Source organism: Bufo gargarizans, chromosome 10 (assembly GCF_014858855.1).
Source record: "Bufo gargarizans isolate SCDJY-AF-19 chromosome 10, ASM1485885v1, whole genome shotgun sequence".
Classification (NCBI taxonomy): Eukaryota; Metazoa; Chordata; class Amphibia; order Anura; family Bufonidae; genus Bufo; species Bufo gargarizans.
The window spans coordinates 12,616,598-12,638,698 of record NC_058089.1 but is presented as its reverse complement, the minus strand read 5'-3'; the positions used below and the strand labels follow the sequence as shown (position 1 = coordinate 12,638,698).

The 22,101-nt window shown below is 46.6% G+C and overlaps 1 protein-coding gene across 18 annotated transcripts in view; it reads right to left on the bottom strand.

Annotated features, from left to right (window-relative positions):
* The window catches only part of SOX6 (SRY-box transcription factor 6), a 288,239-nt gene that overhangs the window by 52,599 nt on the left and 213,539 nt on the right, over positions 1-22,101 (bottom strand). For 15 of the 18 annotated variants that reach the window (XM_044271016.1, XM_044271012.1, XM_044271009.1 and 12 more), the window contains one exon: positions 15,790-15,913. In XM_044271016.1, coding sequence (XP_044126951.1) covers positions 15,790-15,913 — 124 coding nt within the window. The remainder of the gene's footprint in view (positions 1-15,789; positions 15,914-22,101) is intronic. The other 3 variants (XM_044271019.1, XM_044271022.1, XM_044271023.1) reach the window with 1 other exon arrangement.

Here is a 22,101-nt window from a genome sequence, read left to right as displayed (position 1 = left end):
CAATCTTATCATATGAGTGCGGGAGGAGCGACATCTATAGAGAAGGGGCGGAGTGTGATCTTATAATAGGAGTGCAGGGAGAGCGACATCTATAGAGAAGGGGCGGAGTGCGATCTTATCATAAGAGCGCGGGGAGAGCGACATCTATAGAGAAGGGGCAGAGTGCGATCTTATCATATGACTGCAGGAGGAGCGACATCTATAGAGAAGAGGCGGAGTGCGATCTTATCATATGACTGCAGGAGGAGCGACATCTATAGAGAAGGGGTGGAGTGCGATCTTATCATATGAGTGCAGGGAGAGCGACATCTATAGAGAAGGGGTGGAGTGCGATCTTATCATATGAGTGCGGGGAGAGCGACATCTATAGAGAAGGGGTGGAGTGCGATCTTATCATATGAGTGCAGGGAGAGCGACATCTATAGAGAAGGGGCGGAGTGCGATCTTATCATATGACTGCAGGAGGAGCGACATCTATAGAGAAGGGGTGGAGTGCGATCTTATAAATAGGAGTGCGGGGAGAGCGACATCTATAGAGAAGAGGCGGAGTGCGATCTTATCATATGAGTGCGGGGAGAGCGACATCTATGGAGAAGGGGTGGAGCGCGATCTTATCATATGAGTGCGGGGAGAGCGACATCTATAGAGAAGAGGCGGAGTGCGATCTTATAATAGGAGTGCGGGGGAGCAGCATTAAAAGAGAATGAGACTGTAAATAAAGGGATTTTCTGAGACTTGGACAGGTCAATATCAGATTGGTTGTGGTCTGACAACCAGCACCCCTGTCGATCAGACATTAGCGCCAGAAAGATGACAGAGGACGCAGCCAGAAGTAGACAGCGCCATACACTATGTTGTGGTCATGCCAAGTACTGCAGCTCAGCTCCCATTCAAAAGAATGTAACCCAGCACGGCCACGACAATGTATGGAGCCTTCTAGTTCCGCTCGCTGATCACTGGGGGTTCTCGTTGTCGAACCACCACTAATCCGTTATTGATAAATCATCCTGAGGATAGGTTATCAATATCTAGGTCCTGGAAAACCTTTTTAATAATCGTTATTTTCAGCTTGCATACGGCCACTGGCAGACATTTTGTCTTGCCCGTGATGTCTTTGTAGACTCCAGGTTTGTACTTTTTTTTACAATCTGGCCATGTGGGGGCGCCGCTCTACCAAGGCATCCCTCTTGCAAATGACAGTGAAGCGTGGGGCTGCGTGCTCGGAGATAGCACATGGCTCTCGTTCTACATGAACTGAGATGACTGAATATTCATTGTTTGATCCTGTCCAAATACTTGAGCAGGAATGAGCCGTATTCCTGTGAGCATGCCCCGACCCGCTGGACCTGTCTGCCAAACAATACCGCAGTTACACAACACACCTGTCAATACCGTAAGCTCTACCCGCACTCATATGATAAGGCCATGGTCTGCCCCATCCATATAATACACTCTACCCGCACTCATATGATAAGACTGTGCTCCACCCCTTCATATAATACACTGCACCCGCACTCACATGACAAGGTCATGCTCTGCCCCTCCATATAATACACTCTACCTGCACTCATATGATAAGACTGTGCTCCACCCCTTCATATAATACACTCCACCTGCACTCATATGATAAGACTGTGCTCCACCCCTCCATATAATACACTGCACCTGCACTCATATGACAAGGTCATGCTCTGCCCCTCCATATAATACACTCTACCCGCACTCACATGACAAGGTCATGCTCTGCCCCTCCATATAATACACTCTACGCGCACTCATATGATAAGGCCATGCTCCGCCCCTCCATATAATACACTGTACCTGCAATAATATGATAAGACTGTGCTCCATCCCTCCATATAATACACTGCACCTGCACTCATATGATAAGGCCATACTCCACCCCTCAATATAATACACTGTACCTGTACTTATATGATAAGGCCATGCTTCACCCCTCCATATAATACACTATCCGCACTTATATGATAAGGCTGTGGTCCGTCTCTCCATATAATACACTATATCCACACTTATATGATAAGGCTGTGGTCCGTCTCTCCATATAATACACTATATCCACACTTATATGATCAGGCAATGCTCCTCACCTCCATATAATACACTGTACCCGCACTTATATGATAAGGCCATGCTCAGTCTCTCCATATAATACACTCTACCCGCACTCACATGACAAGGTCATGCTCTGCCCCTCCATATAATACACTCTACGCGCACTCATATGATAAGGCCATGCTCCGCCCCTCCATATAATACACTGTACCTGCAATAATATGATAAGACTGTGCTCCACCCCTCCATATAATACACTGCACCTGCACTCATATGATAAGGTCATGCTCCGCCCCTCCATATAATACACTGTACCCGCACTTATATGATAAGGCCATGCTCCGCCCCTCCATATAATACACTGTACCCGCACTTATATGATAAGGCCATGCTCCGCCCCTCCATATAATACACTGTACCTGCAATAATATGATAAGACTGTGCTCCATCCCTCCATACAATACACTGCACCTGCACTCATATGATAAGGCTGTGCTCCACCCCTCCATATAATACACTGCACCTGCACTTATATGATAAGGCCATACTCCACCCCTCAATATAATACACTGTACCTGTACTTATATGATAAGGCCATGCTTCACCCCTCCATATAATACACTATCCGCACTTATATGATAAGGCTGTGGTCCGTCTCTCCATATAATACACTATATCCACACTTATATGATAAGGCTGTGGTCCGTCTCTCCATATAATACACTATATCCACACTTATATGATCAGGCAATGCTCCTCACCTCCATATAATACACTGTACCCGCACTTATATGATAAGGCCATGCTCAGTCTCTCCATATAATACACTCTACTCGCACTTATATGATAAGGCCATGCTCTGCCACTTCATATAATACACTTTACCCATACTTATATGATAAGGCTGTGCTCTGACCCTCCATATAATACAGTGAACCCGCACTTATATGATAAGGCCATGCTCCACCCCTCCATATAATACACTCTACTCGCACTTATATGATAAGGCCATGCTCCGCCCCTCCATATAATAGACTGTACCCGCACTTATATGATAAGGCCATGCTCCGCCCCTCCATATAATACACTGTACCCGCACTTATATGATGAAGCCGTGCTCTACTTAACTTACGTGACCCCCCCAGTAAATACACACACTAGAACCACCCTTTTTTGCCAGGAGGGGGAGGGGTGACCCAGCAGATATGTTGTTCAGGAGTCTGATCCATAAGGTCATCATTGCATGTCTTATGGGGAAGTACTCAGCTTTCCCAAAGTCAGGATAGGGGGAGGGGTATGTGATACAACCTCATTCATAGGTGAACAGGTGGGGGAGGGGCTGAGCTCGGTACTGTCTATATGGATTGTGTGCAGTCTGCACTTGAGTGTAAGCTCACGTACACATCAGAGTGTGGTTGGGCACTAAAGAGTTAACACCCCCCCTCGCTCGCAGCCTCTTGATGATATCCCTCGTGGCGTTTCTCCGCACAGCTGCCATACTTCTGTGAAATATCTTAGCCTTCATATTACTTCCAGCTTCAGCCGCCACACCCTGAACTTTTAGAATCGCCTCCAACTCCCAACAGGAGCAGATCACTCCCATTATCCTGATAACCATATTACACCTGAACTGTTTTAACAAGTCAGTTGGGGAAGTGCGGCAATCCACACCGATACGTCCAGGCAGAGGTGTATACATGTACATCCTACACTGATACTATAAATACTACACACACTACACATAACGTGCAAATGTTTTAGGCAGGTGTGGGAGAAATGCGGCGCAGTAAGAGATTTCATTGATAGGAGTGTTAATAGTATATTACTATCAATGAAGAAAAGAGAAACGTAAATCCAATCAGTATCTGGTGTGAGCGCCTTCACCTCCAGCATCAGTATACACATATATACACCTGTATACGGCATCAGCTCTTCCAGGTACATATACAGTGGCATGCAAAAGTTGGGGCACCCCTGGTCACAGTTCCTGTTACTGTGAACAGTTCAGCAAGTTGAAGATGAAATGATCTCCAGAAGGCGTAAAGTAAAAGAGGAAACACTTATCTACATTTAAGCAATATCAGTGGATAATTTGGGTTTTATACAATTTTAGAATAGAAAAAAAAAAAAAAAGGAAAGGAGTACCTTGCAAAAGTATGTGAACCCAAGGAGATTTGAGCGCTCAGATAACTTGGACCGAGGTCTCAGACCTTCCAGAGTCTGTTAGGCTTGCGCACAATCATCGTTAGGAAAGGCCACGTGATCCAAATTTCACAGCTTTATAAATACCCAGACTCCTCTAACCATGTCCCCAAAAAACAGCAGCCATGGGTTCTTCTAGCAGGAGAAGGCTATAAGAAGATAGCAAAACATTTTCAGGTCGCTATTTCCTCAGTTCAAAATGTAATTAAAGTTACCAGGAACGGAGGAGCTTAAGAGAAGGTCTGGAAGTCCAAGAAAAATGTCAGAGTCAGCTGCTGGTAGGATTGCAGTAAAGCAATATCAGAACCCCCGTTTGATTGTAAAAGACTTTTGGGAAGATTTAGCAGACTCTTCAGTGACAGTGACACCTACACAAATATTGCCTTTGTGGAAGGGTCATCATAAGAAAACCTCTCCTGCGTTCTCACCACAAAATTCAACAAAAGAACATCTAAACAAGCCTGATGCATTTTGGAAACAATTCCTGTGGATCGATGAGGTTAAAAGAGAACTCTGTGGCCACAATGAGCAAATGTATGTTTGGAGAAAAAAGAGCCCAGAATTTCATGAAAAGAACACCTCTCCAACTATTAAGCATGTGGGGGATCAATCATGCTTTGAGGTTGTAAAGCAGCCAATGGCATGGGGAACATTTCACGGGTAGCGGGAAGAATGGATTCAATGAAATTCCATCAAATTCTGGAAGCAAACATAACACCAGCTGTAAAAAGGCTTCTACAAATTGACAATGATCCTAAACGCACCTGAAATTCCACAACAGACTACCTCAAAAGGAGCAAGTTGAAGGTTTTACCATGGTCTTCACAGTCTCCTGGTCTGCTGAAGGTTTTACCATGGTCTTCACAGTCCCTGATATGAGCATCATTGAAAATCTGTGGCGAGAACTCAAAAGAGCAGCGCATGGAAGACAGCCCAGGAATCTCACAGAACTGGAAGACGTCTACAAGGAAGAATGGAGGAGAATTCCTCAAACAAGAACTGACTCTTGGCTGCTACAAAAAGCATTCACTAGCTGTGATACTCACCAACAAGGGGGTTCTACTAGGTACTAACCATGCAGGGCGCCCAAAGTTTTGCTTTGGGCCCTTCTCTTTTTTTGTTATTTTGAAAATGTAAAAGATGAAAATAAAACGTTGTTTTTGCTTAAAATACAAAGGGAATGTGTCCTCTGGAACTTTATGCCTTTTGGAGATAGTTAACTAAGCTGAAGATAAAATTGTTTACAGTAACAGGACTTTGGACCAGGGGTGCACAAACTTTTGCATGCCACTAAATATATACCCTCATTATTGTAATGCTGTCCACCATCTTCACAGCATCTTCATTGCTGCTATATACGTGTGTATGTATATATATATATATATATATATATATATATATGTAAAAGAAAGGCTTCATGTTGGAGCAGAAGCGTTGCGTCACTAATGGGTGAATAAACACCATTTTTTTACAGCAATCCTGGAGTGGATTTTTCAGCTATATAAATATATAAATATATATATACATACACACTAGCAGAAGGACCCAGCTTCACACAGGTATAATTCATATATTCCATTTAATGTTTCTGTGTGTTGTTAAAAGATATCGACAGTATGCCCCATAATAGTGACCTCTACAGTACCCCGCCCCTTTAACAGTGACCTCCACAGCCCTTCACCCCTTAACACTGACACCCCCCCCCCCCACAGTGCCCTGCTTCCTTAAAATGGGACCTCCACAGCAGCCCATTCTCTTAACTTTGACCTTCACAGCAGCCCGCCCCTTTAACAGTGAGTTTCACAGCACCTCACTCCCTTGACATTGACCTCCTCAGGGGCCCACCCCCTTAAAAGTGACCTATACAGTACCCCGCCCCTTAACATTGACCTCCATAGAGGAACGTCCCTTATCTGTGACCTCCACTGTTCCCTGCCCCCTTAACAGTGACCTCCACAGTAGGGTTTTTTCGGGTATCGAATTTTCGATACCCATTCGATGCTTTTGTCCGGTATCAACCTCAATACCGGGATTTGACATTCTTCGATACTAGGATGCGCTACTGCGCAGTCTAGTATCACAGAGCATGTTCCCTCAGCAGCACAGTGCAGGAGAAGGAGTCGCTCTCTCCCTCCCCCTGTGCCGCCGCTGCCACCAATGAGGAGAGAGAGGGGCGGAGGAGGGGAGGGCGCACTGCGCCACCAATGAAAGTTAACATTTAATACAAATACAGGAGGCTGGGTGCAAAATAACATAGCCGTCATCCAGCCTCTATGAAAGGAAGATGCGATCAGCGTCAGTTAACCCCAGGGGGTTAACTGCAGCTTTCTGTCATAGAGGCTGGGTGACGGCTATGTGATTCTGCTGTGCGCACCCGCCCCACCCTCCTCCGCAGTATAAAAATTATTGGTGGCACAGTGAGACCCCAACCCCCCCAGTATTATAATCATTGGTGGCAGTGGCCACAAGGTCCCCTCCACTCCTGCTCATTGGTGGTGCAGTGGCAGCTTCTGATCGGAGCCCCATGCAATCCTGTGGCTCCGATCGGTTACCATGGCAGCCAGGATGCTACTGACTGGTCGGTTACCATGGCAGCCAGGATGCTACTGACTGATCGATTACCATGGCAGCCAGGACGCTACTGAAGCCCTGGCTGCCATGGCAAGCTTTCTGCTGCTGTGTGTACTATGCACAGGGCAGCAGGGAGAGTGTAAAGTCCTATATACCCTAATAGAGCTCCATCAGGGTGAATAGGACAAGGGATTACAAAATCCCAGGTTCTAGCCCCTAAGGGGGAAAACTGTTATTAAATAAACAGGAAAAAAAATAAGTTAAAAAAACACCAAAAGTATAAATCACCCCCTTTCCCAATTTTACATATAAAATATATAAAGAATAAATAAATAAACATATTTTTGTTTTTATTTTATTCGCGTGGTATCGAATGGTATCGAGTATCGCAATACTTTTCTATGACATCAAAACCGAATTAAAATTTTGATATCAAAACAACCCTACTCCACAGCACCCGCCCCTTTAAGTGACCTCCACAGCGCCTTGCCCTTTAACTGTGACCTCCACAATGCCCGACCCTTTAAGAGTGACCTCCACAGCGCCCTCCCCTTTAACAGTGACCTCCACAGCGCCCGCCCCTTTAACAGTCACCTCCACAGCACCCACTCCTTTAACAGTGACTGCTCCTTTAACAGTGACATCCACAGCGCACACCCCTTTAACAGTGACCTCCACAGTGCCCGCCCCTTTAAAACTGGGTGTCGAAGTTATATTTTTTAATAGTACTCTTTATTTTACTATAGCTTGTATTGGAAAACAGGAAAAAGATCCTTTGTGGGATTAATCTGGAAAATCTGCAATTCTGGCATGGTTATTTAGGTCTTTATTTTACGACATTCGCCTTGTGCTAAAAATGACGTGACGTCCTTATGCTGGGGGTCAGGACGGTTACAGCCATAACTAATTAAATACTTTCTATTGTGTTTTACCACTTTAAATATTTTTTTCTTTGCTTCACCATATTCAGACAGCCAGAACTTTTATATATTTCTGTCTACCGAGCGGTTTGAGGGCTTGTTTTCTTGTGGAGTAAACTACAGTTTATACTGATACAGGGAACAATTGACTTTTTGATCACTTTTAATAACATTTTTTGGGGAAGGCAAGGTTACAAAAGAAGCAAACCAGACATTTTTTTTTTTACCGTTACAGGTTTCACAGTGTAAGAAATAATTTTTTATATTTTAATAGTTCAGAGATTTTGGGATACAGCAATACCTGTTATGTTTTATATGTAAAATCAGGAACAGAGATGATCTGAATTTTTAACATTTTTTATTTATTACATTTTTCACTGTAATTTTTAGTACCCTAGATCCTTTGATTTCATGTCCCGTAGACCGCATAGAATACTATTGTAGTCTATTGGATTTTTACAAGCTGCTGTCAGGCTGTGCTTGGGGCACTGCTTTTCAGGCGGCTCAGTACAACAATGTTGCGAGCTGTCATGGCAACTGATTGGAGCCCCGCGATTTCCTCTCAGGAGATCTGACTGGAGGACAGAGGGAGACCACTGAAACAGCACAGTCGCTACTGATCGTGGCATCTGGGGGGGTTAAATGATCGCGATCGGTGTCATCTCCGATCCTGGTCACTGTGGCTGTATTACAAAGCTGGCATTCACCGCATAGGGAGCGACCTCAGAGTGTGATTGGTGATTGTAAGGGTTAAACCACTGACAGGCACAGTGAATGACACTGATTAGCTGGTGACTATGGCTTCTACACAAAGTGAACAGCCAGAAGTTGAAGATGATGTGGTGGAAGCAGGAAAAATGAGCAAGCGTAAGGATCTGAGCAACTGTGAGGAGAATAGAAGAGGCTGTCCGGTCACAGGAAGATTACGCCAAAGGGTCGTGTTGGGCGAGCGATGGTGAAGGTCATTATCTTTACTGTGCGACGTCCGCTCAGGAGCAGTTTAATGCGCTCGTAAAGGGAGAAATATGGGATTTTAATTGAATTCTCCAGGACTGCTGTGGAATCGCAGCGGATATTATGGTGCACGTAGCGCAGACGCTCAGCCATTTCCAGTCATCATTGTTTCACAACAACAAATGATACAAAGTGATAAGTGTAAAACAGACGCCGCTGATTACAACTCGTTACAAAGAGCCGAGAGAATAATAGATGCAAATTACCAGCATATCGCACTGAAGTGTGGTAAAACGCTGCAACGACAAAGGTGGAGGGGAGCGGCAGCACCGCGCTTAAATGTATTATTAATTAAATGTGCTGCTAATGTATTATTAAATTAATTATTAATGCAGAGCTTTGTTGTGGTGCGCCAATTATGTGCTGGATGTATAGACGTCAGCTGCACCGCTATATTCTGTGCTGATACAGGAGGCCCTCGGAGCACCGCCATTTTGGAAATCCTGCATAAAAAAGGGGGTCCTGGTGGTACTCCCATATTAAAAGGGGTAACAGTGCTGATATCAGCTGCTTCTCTTATAACGCTCCAGTAACGGAATTTCGGACCCATTCATTTCTCTTCCGCACTTCCGAGTCCGCATTTCCGTTCCCGAAAAAAATAGAACATGTCCTATTCTTGTCCGCAATTGTGTACACGAATAGGCATATTCTATTAGTGCCGGCGATGTGCGGTCCGCAAAATGCGGAACGCACATTGCCGTGTCCGTGTTTTGTGGATCCGCAAAACACACTATGGACGTGTGAATGGAGCCTAAGAGGAGCGGCTGATATCAGTCACATATGATGTAATGTCTCTGGAGATTATATCAGTGCTGGAGCGTTATAAGAGGAGTGGCTGATATCAGTCACATATGATGTAATGTCTCTGGAGGTTATATCAGCGCTGGAGCGTTATAAGAGGAGTGGCTGATATCAGTCACATATGATGTAATGTCTGGAGATTATATCAGTGCTGGAGCGTTATAAGAGGAGCGGCTGATATCAGTCACATATGATGTAATGTCTCTGGAGGTTATATCAGCGCTGGAGCGTTATAAGAGGAGTGGCTGATATCAGTCACATATGATGTAATGTCTGGAGATTATATCAGTGCTGGAGCGTTATAAGAGGAGCGGCTGATATCAGTCACATATGATGTAATGTCTCTGGAGGTTATATTAGCGCTAGAGCGTTATAAGAGGAGCGGCTGATATCAGTCACATGTGATGTAATGTCCCTGGAGGTTATATCAGTGCTGGAGCGTTATAAGAGGAGCTAAATTGGCTGATAACAGGGATAAAACGTAATCCTTGTAAAATGTTTTGCAGATTTCTAATAGACTGTTTCAGTTGTCCTGACACATTCCTGCTCATAATGTTTGTTACAATGTATCAGTGTAGACAAACAAATCTCTCTCCTGTCCTGGCTCTTACCTGCACTGATACACTGTAACAAGCAGCTGTGTGAGCAGGACTAGGTCCGGACAGGTTTGGCCTGTGGATATGTATAAATATGTGTCCATTCATTGGGCCCTGTGAAGGTGTGAAAGGGTTAGGAGCGCAGCTCTGGAGGATCTTGGCAGGAGATCAGCTGACATGTCCCAGCATCTTCTTCGCACATTTCTATCAGGATTTCAGATGTTTGGTGAACAAGTTATTCATGAGATTTCTGCAAGTACCGAACATGTGTTACTACAAGACCCCCCCCCCACCCCCACCGCCGTGCTGCGAAGATCAGTTGCTACGGGTCTCCTGGAGAGAGGGCCCCAGTCCTCGTCAGCTGCATGTTCCTCAATATAACATCTACAGGAAGGGACAAGACCTCTTTATGGAGTCCAGCGGTGACGGGGTCCAGAAGTAAAGATCACACGGAGCACCCCCCAATCACTGGAGCCTTATCAGATCTCTCAGTAATAGATCATCATGTTCTGTGAAGTAACAAATGTGTCATATCAGGGCTGCCTGCGCAGAGTCGCCGGAGCACCGGAGCTGTATTTCCCCATATCGCCAAGTTCTGTGACATCATGTCCTCCAGTGACTGACTGTCCGCTGTCTCTGGCATCATGTCCTCCAGTGACTGACTGTCCGCTGTCTCTGGCATCATGTCCTCCAGTGACTGTCTGTCCGCTGTCTCTGGCATCATGTCCCCCAGTGACTGACTGTCCGCTGTCTCTGGCATCATGTCCTCCAGTGACTGTCTGTCCGCTGTCTCTGGCATCATGTCCTCCAGTGACTGACTGTCCGCTGTCTCTGGCATCATGTCCTCCAGTGACTGTCTGTCCGCTGTCTCTGGCATCATGTCCTCCAGTGACTGACTGTCCGCTGTCTCTGGCATCATGTCCCCCAGTGACTGTCTGTCCGCTGTCTCTGGCATCATGTCCTCCAGTGACTGTCTGTCCGCTATCTCTGACATCATGTCCTCCAGTGACTGTCTGTCCGCTGTCTCTGGCATCATGTCCTCCAGTGACTGTCTGTCCGCTATCTCTGACATCATGTCCTCCAGTGACTGTCTGTCCGCTGTCTCTGGCATCATGTCCCCCAGTGACTGACTGTCCGCTGTCTCTGGCATCATGTCCTCCAGTGACTGTCTGTCCGCTGTCTCTGGCATCATGTCCTCCAGTGACTGTCTGTCCGCTATCTCTGACATCATGTCCTCCAGTGACTGACTGTCCGCTGTCTCTGGCATCATGTCCTCCAGTGACTGTCTGTCCGCTGTCTCTGGCATCATGTCCCCCAGTGACTGACTGTCCGCTGTCTCTGGCATCATGTCCTCCAGTTACTGTCTGTCCGCTGTCTCTGGCATCATGTCCTCCAGTGACTGTCTGTCTGCTGTCTCTGGCATCATGTCCCCCAGTGACTGTCTGTCCGCTGTCTCTGGCATCATGTCCTCCAGTGACTGTCTGTCCGCTGTCTCTAGCATCATGTCCCCCAGTGACTGTCTGTCCGCTGTCTCTAGCATCATGTCCTCCAGTGACTGTCTATCCGCTATCTCTGATATCATGTCCTCCAGTGACTGACTGTCCGCTGTCTCTGGCATCATGTCCCCCAGTGACTGACTGTCCGCTGTCTCTGGCATCATGTCCTCCAGTGACTGTCTGTCCGCTGTCTCTGGCATCATGTCCCCCAGTGACTGTCTGTCCGCTGTCTCTGACATCATGTCCTCCAGTGACTGTCTGTCTGCTGTCTCTGGCATCATGTTCCCCAGTGACTGTCTGTCCGCTGTCTCTGGCATCATGTCCCCCCAGTGACTGTCTGTCCGCTGTCTCTGGCATCATGTCCTCCAGTGACTGTCTGTCCGCTGTCTCTGGCATCATGTCCTCCAGTGACTGTCTGTCCGCTGTCTCTGGCATCATGTCCTCCAGTGACTGTCTGTCTGCTGTCTCTGGCATCATGTCCTTCAGTGACTGTCTGTCCGCTGTCTCTGGCATCATGTCCCCCAGTGACTGTCTGTCCGCTGTCTCTGGCATCATGTCCTCCAGTGACTGTCTGTCCGCTGTCTCTGGCATCATGTCCCCCAGTGACTGTCTGTCCGCCATCTCTTATGTCATGTCCTCCAGTGACAGTCTGTCCGCTGTCTCCGACGTCATGTCCTCCAAAGACTGTCTGTCCACTGTCTCTGATGTCATGTCCTCCAGTGACTGTCTGTCCCCTACACTCCAGCTCAGTCTGTGCAGATTGCCAGACCGCTTTAATGCCATTAAACCTATAAAACCAGAGAGCAGCACATATCATTTTTATCTAATCTCTTTTTATTTTCTGATTGCAGATTTTTTTAATTCTGTTTTCTATGGGGGATGGCCATCTTGAACATGATTATGGGGGTGGCCATCTTGAAAATGATTATGGGGGGGGGGGGGGCATCTTGAACATGTTTATGGGGGGTGGCCATCTTGAAAATTATTATGAGGGGGGGGGGGGGCACCTTGAACATGTTTATGGGGATGGCCAGCTTGCCAGAGCTGTTCTTAACAGCATGTACAAAGCATTAAGAAAATTGCTTTACGGCAGCCTCATGGGCCATAGACACAGAGGTCAGGAGGGGACCTCACTGACTTCTATGGGAGAGTTTTCTAGGCTCTGACACCTGTGCAGAGGACATTATACAAGGAAAGGAGAGATCACCTATTGTGAATGGATGATCCTGCCTTATCTGTACACAGAGGTGGTATCATTACAGGCAGGTTTAGAATAATATATAACTGCAGTAAAGTGATCTGTACAGACCAAGTAGTGGCACCTATTATTAGTCTAAGTGGCCAGTGTGAAAACTGCAGGAATTTATGTTTTTTGTTTAAATTTAGATATTTAAATGGAAAATTAAAAATAACGTCACCAAAAACTCTTTAAAAATACGTTAAACATAAAAATGCGATTTAAACAATAGGTCATTTTCTGATGACACTACATGGCACTGAGGGCATTTCATGGATAACACAGTGGATCCCATGGGAAATGAGTGGAGATGTGGGGAACCATGGTCAGCAGATCTCACAGAAAAGGAGTACAGGTCAAGAAGAATCACGGCTCAGTGGATCCTATATATAAGAAACACGTCTTGGCGTCTAGAAGTCCTTCCTGGGGAGTGCACCAACGAAGGTGTCACGTTCTTTTATACTGTTCTTCCTGCATGTCTCAGTGGATCCTATATATACCGTATATATATATATATAAAACACAGCTCACTGGATCCCATATATATATATACAGCGAGGAACAGAAGTATATGAACACCCTGCGATTTTGCTAATTCTTCAACTTAGAAATTATGGGAGGATTATTGTAGGTGCATTCCCACTCGGACAGGATTTAAAGAAAAAAAATCAGGAAATCGCATTGTATTATTTTTAAAGAATGTATTTGTCTTGTTCCTTACTGCATATATAAAACACAGCTCAGTGGATCTAATATATATAAATGAGAATCACGGCTCAGTGGATCCCACAGACAGTGAGCAGAACCCGGGCCCCTGCAGTCTGGAGATGGATCCCAGGCTTGATCTGACATAGACTATTAGGTTTTATGACGGTCAGCCTGTAGTAACCTGTACCTGTCACTTCTTATATGGAGGGGTGCACCCTGGGCAGGAGATATTTTGGGGTGCAGTATAAGAGCTGTGATACCCCCGCATGCAGATGTTGTGCTAAATGGCTTCTCTGGGTGGAGACCTGAGAAATCCTAATTGCTATTTTCTGCCATGACACCTGCGACGTTCGCCGCCCTCCCGCTGTCTCTGAGACATGTGCGAGGCCGCCACTGGACCCGCCGCCCGCTCAAAGTGGAAGTGGCGGAAACCCGAGTTGTGAATGTCACGCGACGGAGCGGAAGAAAGTTTTCTATTTGTAATTTGTTAATTAAATTTCGCTGCATTTTTATTATTTTTTGACGCTCACTAAGGGTGAGAATTTCTACACAAAAAATGATTAAATCGCTGTTTAGTAAAAAGGTACGAAGAAGAGAAGGCAGGAACTCAGGGGAAGTCGCGGGGCGGCCGAAGAACGCCTGCAGCAGCTGAATGCGGCATCTGCACCCGGGGGGGGGGAGTCCTAATCAATTAGCTAGAAAATTCACTTCATATTACAAGGCTGCTCATCACTAAAATGGATAGTCTCCCTGTACATGTCCTAGAGAAGTGAAGAGGGCCACAGCGGGGAGGAGACCGGGGGCCCAGGGTGGAGGCTGCACAATCGCCTCATGCTGATGCAGCGGTGGAGCCGAACCTGGTACTAAGTCACTGTGGGACACCGTCAGCAGGAAGTACTCCGTGAGTCTGAGATACACCGTTCTGACCGGAGATACAGCTTCATGAGCGGAGATACACTGGCTGCACACTCTCCCCGGTCACCCAAGTCCGCTGCTTTGGAGTGACCTTGGATTCTGACCTTTCCTTCCGACCGCACATCCAAGCCCTTTCCACCACCTGCCGCCTCCAACTCAAAAACATCTCCTGCATCCGCAGTTTCCTCAACTTGAAGTCTGAGAAAATGCTGGTTCATGCCCTCATCATCTCCCGCCTAGACTACTGCAACACTCTCCTCTGTGGCCTTCCATCCAGCACTCTCACACCCCTCCAATCTATCCTCAACTCTGCTGCCCGACTAATCCACCTCCCACCCTGTTACTCCTCTGCCTCTCCCATCTGCCAATCCCTTCACTGGCTCCCCATTGCCCAACGAATCCACTTCAAAGTACTAACAAATACATACAAGGCCGTCCACAACCTGTCCCCTCCCTACATCTCTGAGCTACTTTCCCGATACACCCCCACACGCACTCCCCGATCCTCACAAGACCTGCTTCTCTCCTCTCCTCTTATCACCTCGTCCCACAATCCCCTCCAGAATTTCTCCCGTGCATCCCCCACACTCTGGAACTTGCTGCCCCAACATATCAGACTCTCACCGACAGTGGAATCCTTCAAAAGAAACCTAAAAAACCACCTCTTCAGACAAGCCAACAACCAGTGACCCTGCTGCCTCTATACCGCCATGACCCGCTTCACCCGCACCTACTGTGTCCTTCTCCCATACCATGTAGATTGTAAGCCTCGCGGGCAGGACCCTCTCTCCTTCTGTACCCGTCTGTAACTCGTCTTGTTTATGATTAGTGCAATTGTCTGTATTATGTATGTACTCTGCTTGTCATATGTACAGCACTATGGAATGAATGGTGCTTCAATAATAAATAATAATGAGCTGAGATACACCATTCTGACCGGAGATACACCTTCATGAGCTTAGATACACTTTTTTTCAGCCTGAGATTCACCAGGAACAGCTTTCTTATGTTCAGATACAACCAACCTGTGATAAAGATACACCCTTCCTGATATGAGATACCCCATTTCTGGCTGAGATACACCTTTCCTAGCCTGAGAAACACCCTTCCTGATATGAGATACACCTTTCCTGATATGATGTACATCCTTTCTGGCTGAGATACACCTTTCCTGGACTCAGATACTTTCTCTATACAGAGGTGAAAGTTGAGACATGGAGAACATTTAAGTCACTTCTTGTTTTGTCACCCACCTGGTTTGTAGGTTAGTCCTGGGGGGAAGAGGAATCCCTGCTGGGCTGCAGCCGCCGCTGCCAACGTCCGCTGGTCGTGTGAGAAGATAGGGATCATGAGAGGAGGCATGTGACCCTGGACCTGCTGAACACAAGACTCTGATCAGACAGTGCACAAATCCATCCTGGCAGATGCTTCTTTACAGATCACACAACCTACAGCCGGAGCCCTGGACACTTAAACTTTTTTTTTTCCAGCCCCAGGATCTCACCCGTGCACAAAAGCACTGCTGCTATCAACCAACTCCAGGGCAGCAGGATCTGAGCCGTGCACACAGGTACAGCTGCTGTTAACCAGTGCCTGAGCACAAGGATCTAGTGCCTGAGCACCACGATCTGATCCGTGCACACAGGTACAGCTGCTGTCAACCAGTGCCTGAGCACCAGGATCTGATCCGTACGCACAGGTACAGCAGCTGTCAATCAATGCCTGAGCACTAGGATCTGATCCATGCACACAGGTACAGCTGCTGTCAGACAGTACCTGAGCACCAGGATCTGATCCATACACACAAGTACAGCTGCTGTCAACCAGTGCCTGAGCACTAGGATCTGATCCATACACACAGGTACAGCTGCTGTTAACCAGTGCCTGAGCACAAGGATCTAGTGCCTGAGCACCACGATCTGATCCGTGCACACAGGTACAGCTGCTGTCAACCAGTGCCTGAGCACCAGGATCTGATCCATACACACAAGTACAGCTGCTGTCAACCAGTGCCTGAGCACTAGGATCTGATCCATGCAAACAGGTACAGCAGCTGTAAACTAGTGCCTGGGCACCAGGATCTGATCCATACACACAGGTACAGCTGCTGTCAGACAGTACCTGAGCACCAGGATCTGATCCGTGCACACAGGTACAGCTTCTGTCAACCAGTGCCTGAGCACCAGGATCTGATCCGTGCACACAGGTACAGCTGCTGTCAACTAGTGCCCAAGCACCAGGATCTGATCCGTGCACACAGGTACAGCTTCTGTCAACCAGTGCCTGAGCACCAGGATCTGATCCGTGCACACAGGTACAGCTGCTATCATACAAGTATATACCCTGCTGTTTCTGACACCGCAGAACAGGAGGAATCACGCGTAAAGTGGGTCTCGGCTGCACAGTGAATCCACCTGCAGCAGCACATCTCCACTCCCATATCGCTGCAAAGCAAGACTGAGCTGGATACTGCGGGACTGGCGGCCATATTGCTTGTCGCTCAGCTCTCTAAATATATGACAAGTCTGTTTTGTTTTATGGGTGATGCTGCCTAATTCACCTAGAAAACCCCCAACCCCCAAATCTACTGTATGCTGAGGGGATCTGCAACTTCATAATATACTTAACATCTCTACATTTTCAAGATATCTGCTTGCTGTCAGTGACATCCACAGGCTGAATCCACATCCTGGCCCAATACTCTTTCACAGCTGAGGATTTGTTACAATGTCTTAGATAACAGCAGCAGCACAGTTCTCTCTCCTGGGGTTGTTACAATGTATCAGTCTGGAGTCCAGGCTGTTTAGCAGATTGTTCAGAATGCCACATATAATGATTTCAGGTATACATGTGTTAGAAATGTGATTGGTCATGTATGACATATGTTCTTTGTCATGTGACACACATTTGTGGTTTGTGATAAGCGCTCGTTCTGATGACCACCATTATTGATTACAGAAATTGTTTCTGCTCAGACTTATCACGATTGTGGCGCCGCCGTCTCCTTCCTCACATTGATGTCCGTACAGCATAGGATACTGCCTCGTCCTGGGGGATGCAGGACCCTGACAGAGGCCCCCCAGTCATGTCATGAACTAGAGGTCATTGCTGTCATGTGACTCTCCGTGGTCTCTGCGCTATTTACTACCTGCTGTTGTTTCACATAAATTAGTCGCTGTTTTTATGGTCCGTGCTTGGCACTCCCCCCCCCCTCTCCCTAACAGGTTACGTTGTTTGGCGGTTTTTACCTGTCTTGTGTTTTTATTAAGAACCGTAAGGAATGACTAAAGCGTCGCATTATACAAAACATTTTATATTCCAAAGCATCAAACCAGAATATTAAAAACTCAGATGCCGCAAGATTTACAGTAAAACTGCGACATCATTGCATGAAATAAAACTAATGTCCTCCATTAGCAGCTCCTGCCTCTCGCTCGCGCTTTATGACTTGATGCGATACAATATTCGGCAGAAATGACTGAATGGCGAATGTCAAGAATACCGACACTTCAGAAAGAATAAAAGCAAAGAGAGACAAACGCCGGCTGTCTGAGCTGGCAGCCATTTTATTATTGTGTGTAAACTTAATGAAGACGTGCGACATTGTTACCTTGTCCGCCGCGCCGAGGATAGGACGAGCCGAGATGGAATTAACTCGGCTCCAATAACAACCCAATAAACCACTCAAAATCAGAAGCGTGGCAATCATTCCCGAGCATTAGCGGCTGACAAGGAAGCCCTGCCGCCCATGGGCGCTAATCTAATAAATAAAGACAACGTGCCACAGGAGAAATATCAGCGAGGGCCGCCGGCTGGGGGAGGGCGTTCTATACTTATATGCAAATTACAAAGTAAAAAGCCTCCCACTACATAACCCGCTACATAACACGTGAACTACAACTCCCATCAGTGTAGATGCGCTGACACCACCCTCGATAAGATGGTAACAGAAGGCCCTGATTATATTTCACTGCACAGCGACCACTAGATGGCAGCAGCGTACGTCATACGGAGATGACTGCAGACATATCTTCACTATCTCTTACATGTTGCATAAAACTTGTAACGCTGCAAAGAGATGATAAACTAATAATATCACCTGCTGATCGCCGCAACCCTCCAGCTGACTGCTCACATCGATTTCCCTAATGTGCGGTAATGGCCGGTGGACGCTCACCTGATTCTTGTAAAGGATATTAACCCTGTCAGGTGCGCGCTGTGACTGCGATATTACAGGGGTCAGTCCTCGTATGTTGTGCGGTAACCCCCCACCCCCCAGGCCGTGTACACAATAATCACGTGAGGAGAACCCTGAGTGTCGGCCATTAACCCCTGAGTCACGTCTCGCTTCACAACCTCCGATCACCACCTGACGCAGCAGTTTGTGATTTTCTGCTCCGGGGAGAACAATAAGTTAATGAGGAGCAGGTCAGAGGGGGTCACATCACTAATTCCCATAGGGGTCGAAAACTAGCGGGGAGGAACGAGAGGCCCCTATAACCCGACATCAGGGTCCTGTGCTGCGGAAAATCACTATAAACGATGTAGTCTCAGGACGGTTACAGCAGAGACCCCGAGATGAATCCCACAGAACAGGGACAATAAATGTACACAAAGTGCCCGGAAATCTGTGACCTCTGAACTTCGCCGCTATCCCGCCACCATCTTAAATTCAACTTGAGTTGGTTCCCGACTTGTATAAGACACAGGACAGCGTCACCGGGCACCATATTACGAGAGACATAGAAAAATCATAGAGCAATAAGGAGCAGCCATCATAAGACAAACTATGATGAAGAATCTGCTTGATGAACGCCGTTCTGTCCTCGCAAACGACCGGCGGGGTTGGGGGGGGGGGGTTCATGCGACAAAACAGGGAATAAGAACAGAACGTTCAGAATTTTGCTGCGTGTTGACCCTTCCCGCTGCCAAATATTCCTCCAACTTCAGGTGCCATTCCTGAGCGGCGGTGCACACTGACTCCCTTCTTAATTGAGCACATTGGCGGTCTCGGGGGGGCGCACGTACAGCGCAGGTTAATAAAGGTCAATCAGAAATAAACACTTTACACGATTTTCCTGAATTCATTTCTCCAGAAAATCAAAGTTTTATAAAAAGGTCTTTGTGCAATCAGCGGCACTCTATTCGGCCGTGACAGCAACTTGCTGCGAGCAGCGATTTCTCCATTTTAGCTGAGGCAGACATCTACACCCATATATGTAGAGATGTAGCAGAGCTGACATTGTCAACTGGCGCAGCTCAATCTCCGTCTTATTGTGTGAGAACTGCAATTACAGCGACACAACGACTGCGATATTTCCCTACGATCCCAGCCTCTGGATGGAGTTTGTTATTTTGTGAAAAAAAATATTTTTTCCTTTATTCTTGCGAATTTCGGCTGAATGCCCAAAAATTTTAATTGCCAGGATGTTCGTCAGGTCGATGACAGGAGACAGCGGCAGATGCCGCGGCTGCACTAAGACGTTGTCTCTGCCTCTGTGTAAAAATAGGCTATTGTGCTCCCCCCCACGCTGAGAAGTAGTTGCTGCCATTTTTTGCCATCTGCCCCAGAGCTTCATTAAACTCACATGAAAGGGGGGGGGGGGGCGTCTTGTGAGGAACAGGTGCCATTGTTTATCCCAGAAGACTTGTCCTAAAGATTGTACTCAGCAAACTTGAGAAGCAGCATCTGCAGCAGTCACTCACCCAGCCGCGTGCCAGCCAGACCCGTGCCAACATGCAAACCCGCTGCCACGTCAGGGGCGGAGAGAACCATCGTGACACACATGACGCTGATTCCTCTGTATACTGACATGTTACATACATGACGCTGACTTCTCTGTATACTGACATGTTACATACATGACGCTGACTCCTCTGTATACTGGCATGTTACATACATGACGCTGACTCCTCTGTATACTGGCATGTTACATACATGACGCTGACTCCTCTGTATACTGGCATGTTACATACATGACGCTGACTCCTCTGTATACTGACATGTTACATACAGGACGCTGACTCCTCTGTATACTGGCATGTTACATACATGACGCTGACTCCTCTGTATACTGACATGTTACATACAGGACGCTGACTCCTCTGTATACTGGCATGTTATATGTTACATACATGACGCTGACTCCTCTGTATACTGGCATGTTACATACATGACGCTGACTCCTCTGTATACTGACATGTTACATACAGGACGCTGACTCCTCTGTATACTGGCATGTTATATGTTACATACATGACGCTGACTCCTCTGTATACTGGCATGTTACATACAGGACGCTGACTCCTCTGTATACTGGCATGTTATATGTTAGATACATGATGCTAATACCTGTGTATACTGACATGTTACATACATGACGCTTACTTCTCTGTATACTGACATGTTACATACATGACGCTTACTTCTCTGTATACTGGCATGTTATATGTTACATACATGACACTGACTCCTCTGTACAATAGTATGTTATATGTTACATACATGACACTGACTCCTCTGTACAATAGTATGTTATATGTTACATACATAACACTGGCCCCTCTGTACAACAGTATGTTATATGTTCCATACATGATGCTGACTCCTCTGTATACTGGGATGTTATATGTTACATACATGACACTGACTCGTCTATATACTGACATGTTACATACATGACGCTGACTTCCCTGTATACTGGTATGTTACATACATGACGCTGACTTCCCTGTATACTGGTATGTTACATACATGACACTGGCCCCTCTGTACAATAGGAGGTTATATGATACATACATGACGCTGACTGCTCTGTATACTGACATGTTATATGTTACATACATGACGCTGACTCCTCTGTATACTGACAGGTTATAGGTTACAGTTTTGTTTTTGCTAGTTATAGCTTACTGCTGCTGATGTGGTTTTATAATAATGATCTATGACTGCTCACAGCTGAGGGTTTGTTACATTTGTATCCAGTTTACCTAATCCAGTCACTAGAGGGAAATAATCCGGCAGCATCATCACACATTCACTGTGCTCGACACCCTTATGAGTTGCAGCACATTGGGCCATATCTTTAGCGATAGTTCCGGTGACCACACAATGAAGATTTCAGAGGAGGGGGGTTAAATGGGAGAAAGCCGAAATGAGGACCTGGGATAGACAGGTGTTATCACTGCCCCATCCCAGGACTGGCGACATTACTGCCCCCAGCTGCCTCCTCCTCGCCCTGGATGCTGGGGGCGTATAGAACTGCACCCCTTCCCCTATAGCACTGCACAGTCCACCTCTATGGAGTACAGCACAGGGTTAACAGAGGCAGCTGATACTTTGTTTCACTCCTGCCATGCGGTTACGTAATACAATCCATGTAACAATACTTCCCGTGACTTTATTACATATGACAAATGCTAACAAGACGCGTTTCAATGGCCTCATTGTGACTCTCCGTGGAAGAGAAATTAATAAAGTGGGTTTTGTGGAGAAAAGGTGACTGTCAGCTGCTCGCGGCCGGCACCCCCCCCTCTCCCGTCCGCCATTCAGATGCATAATCTTG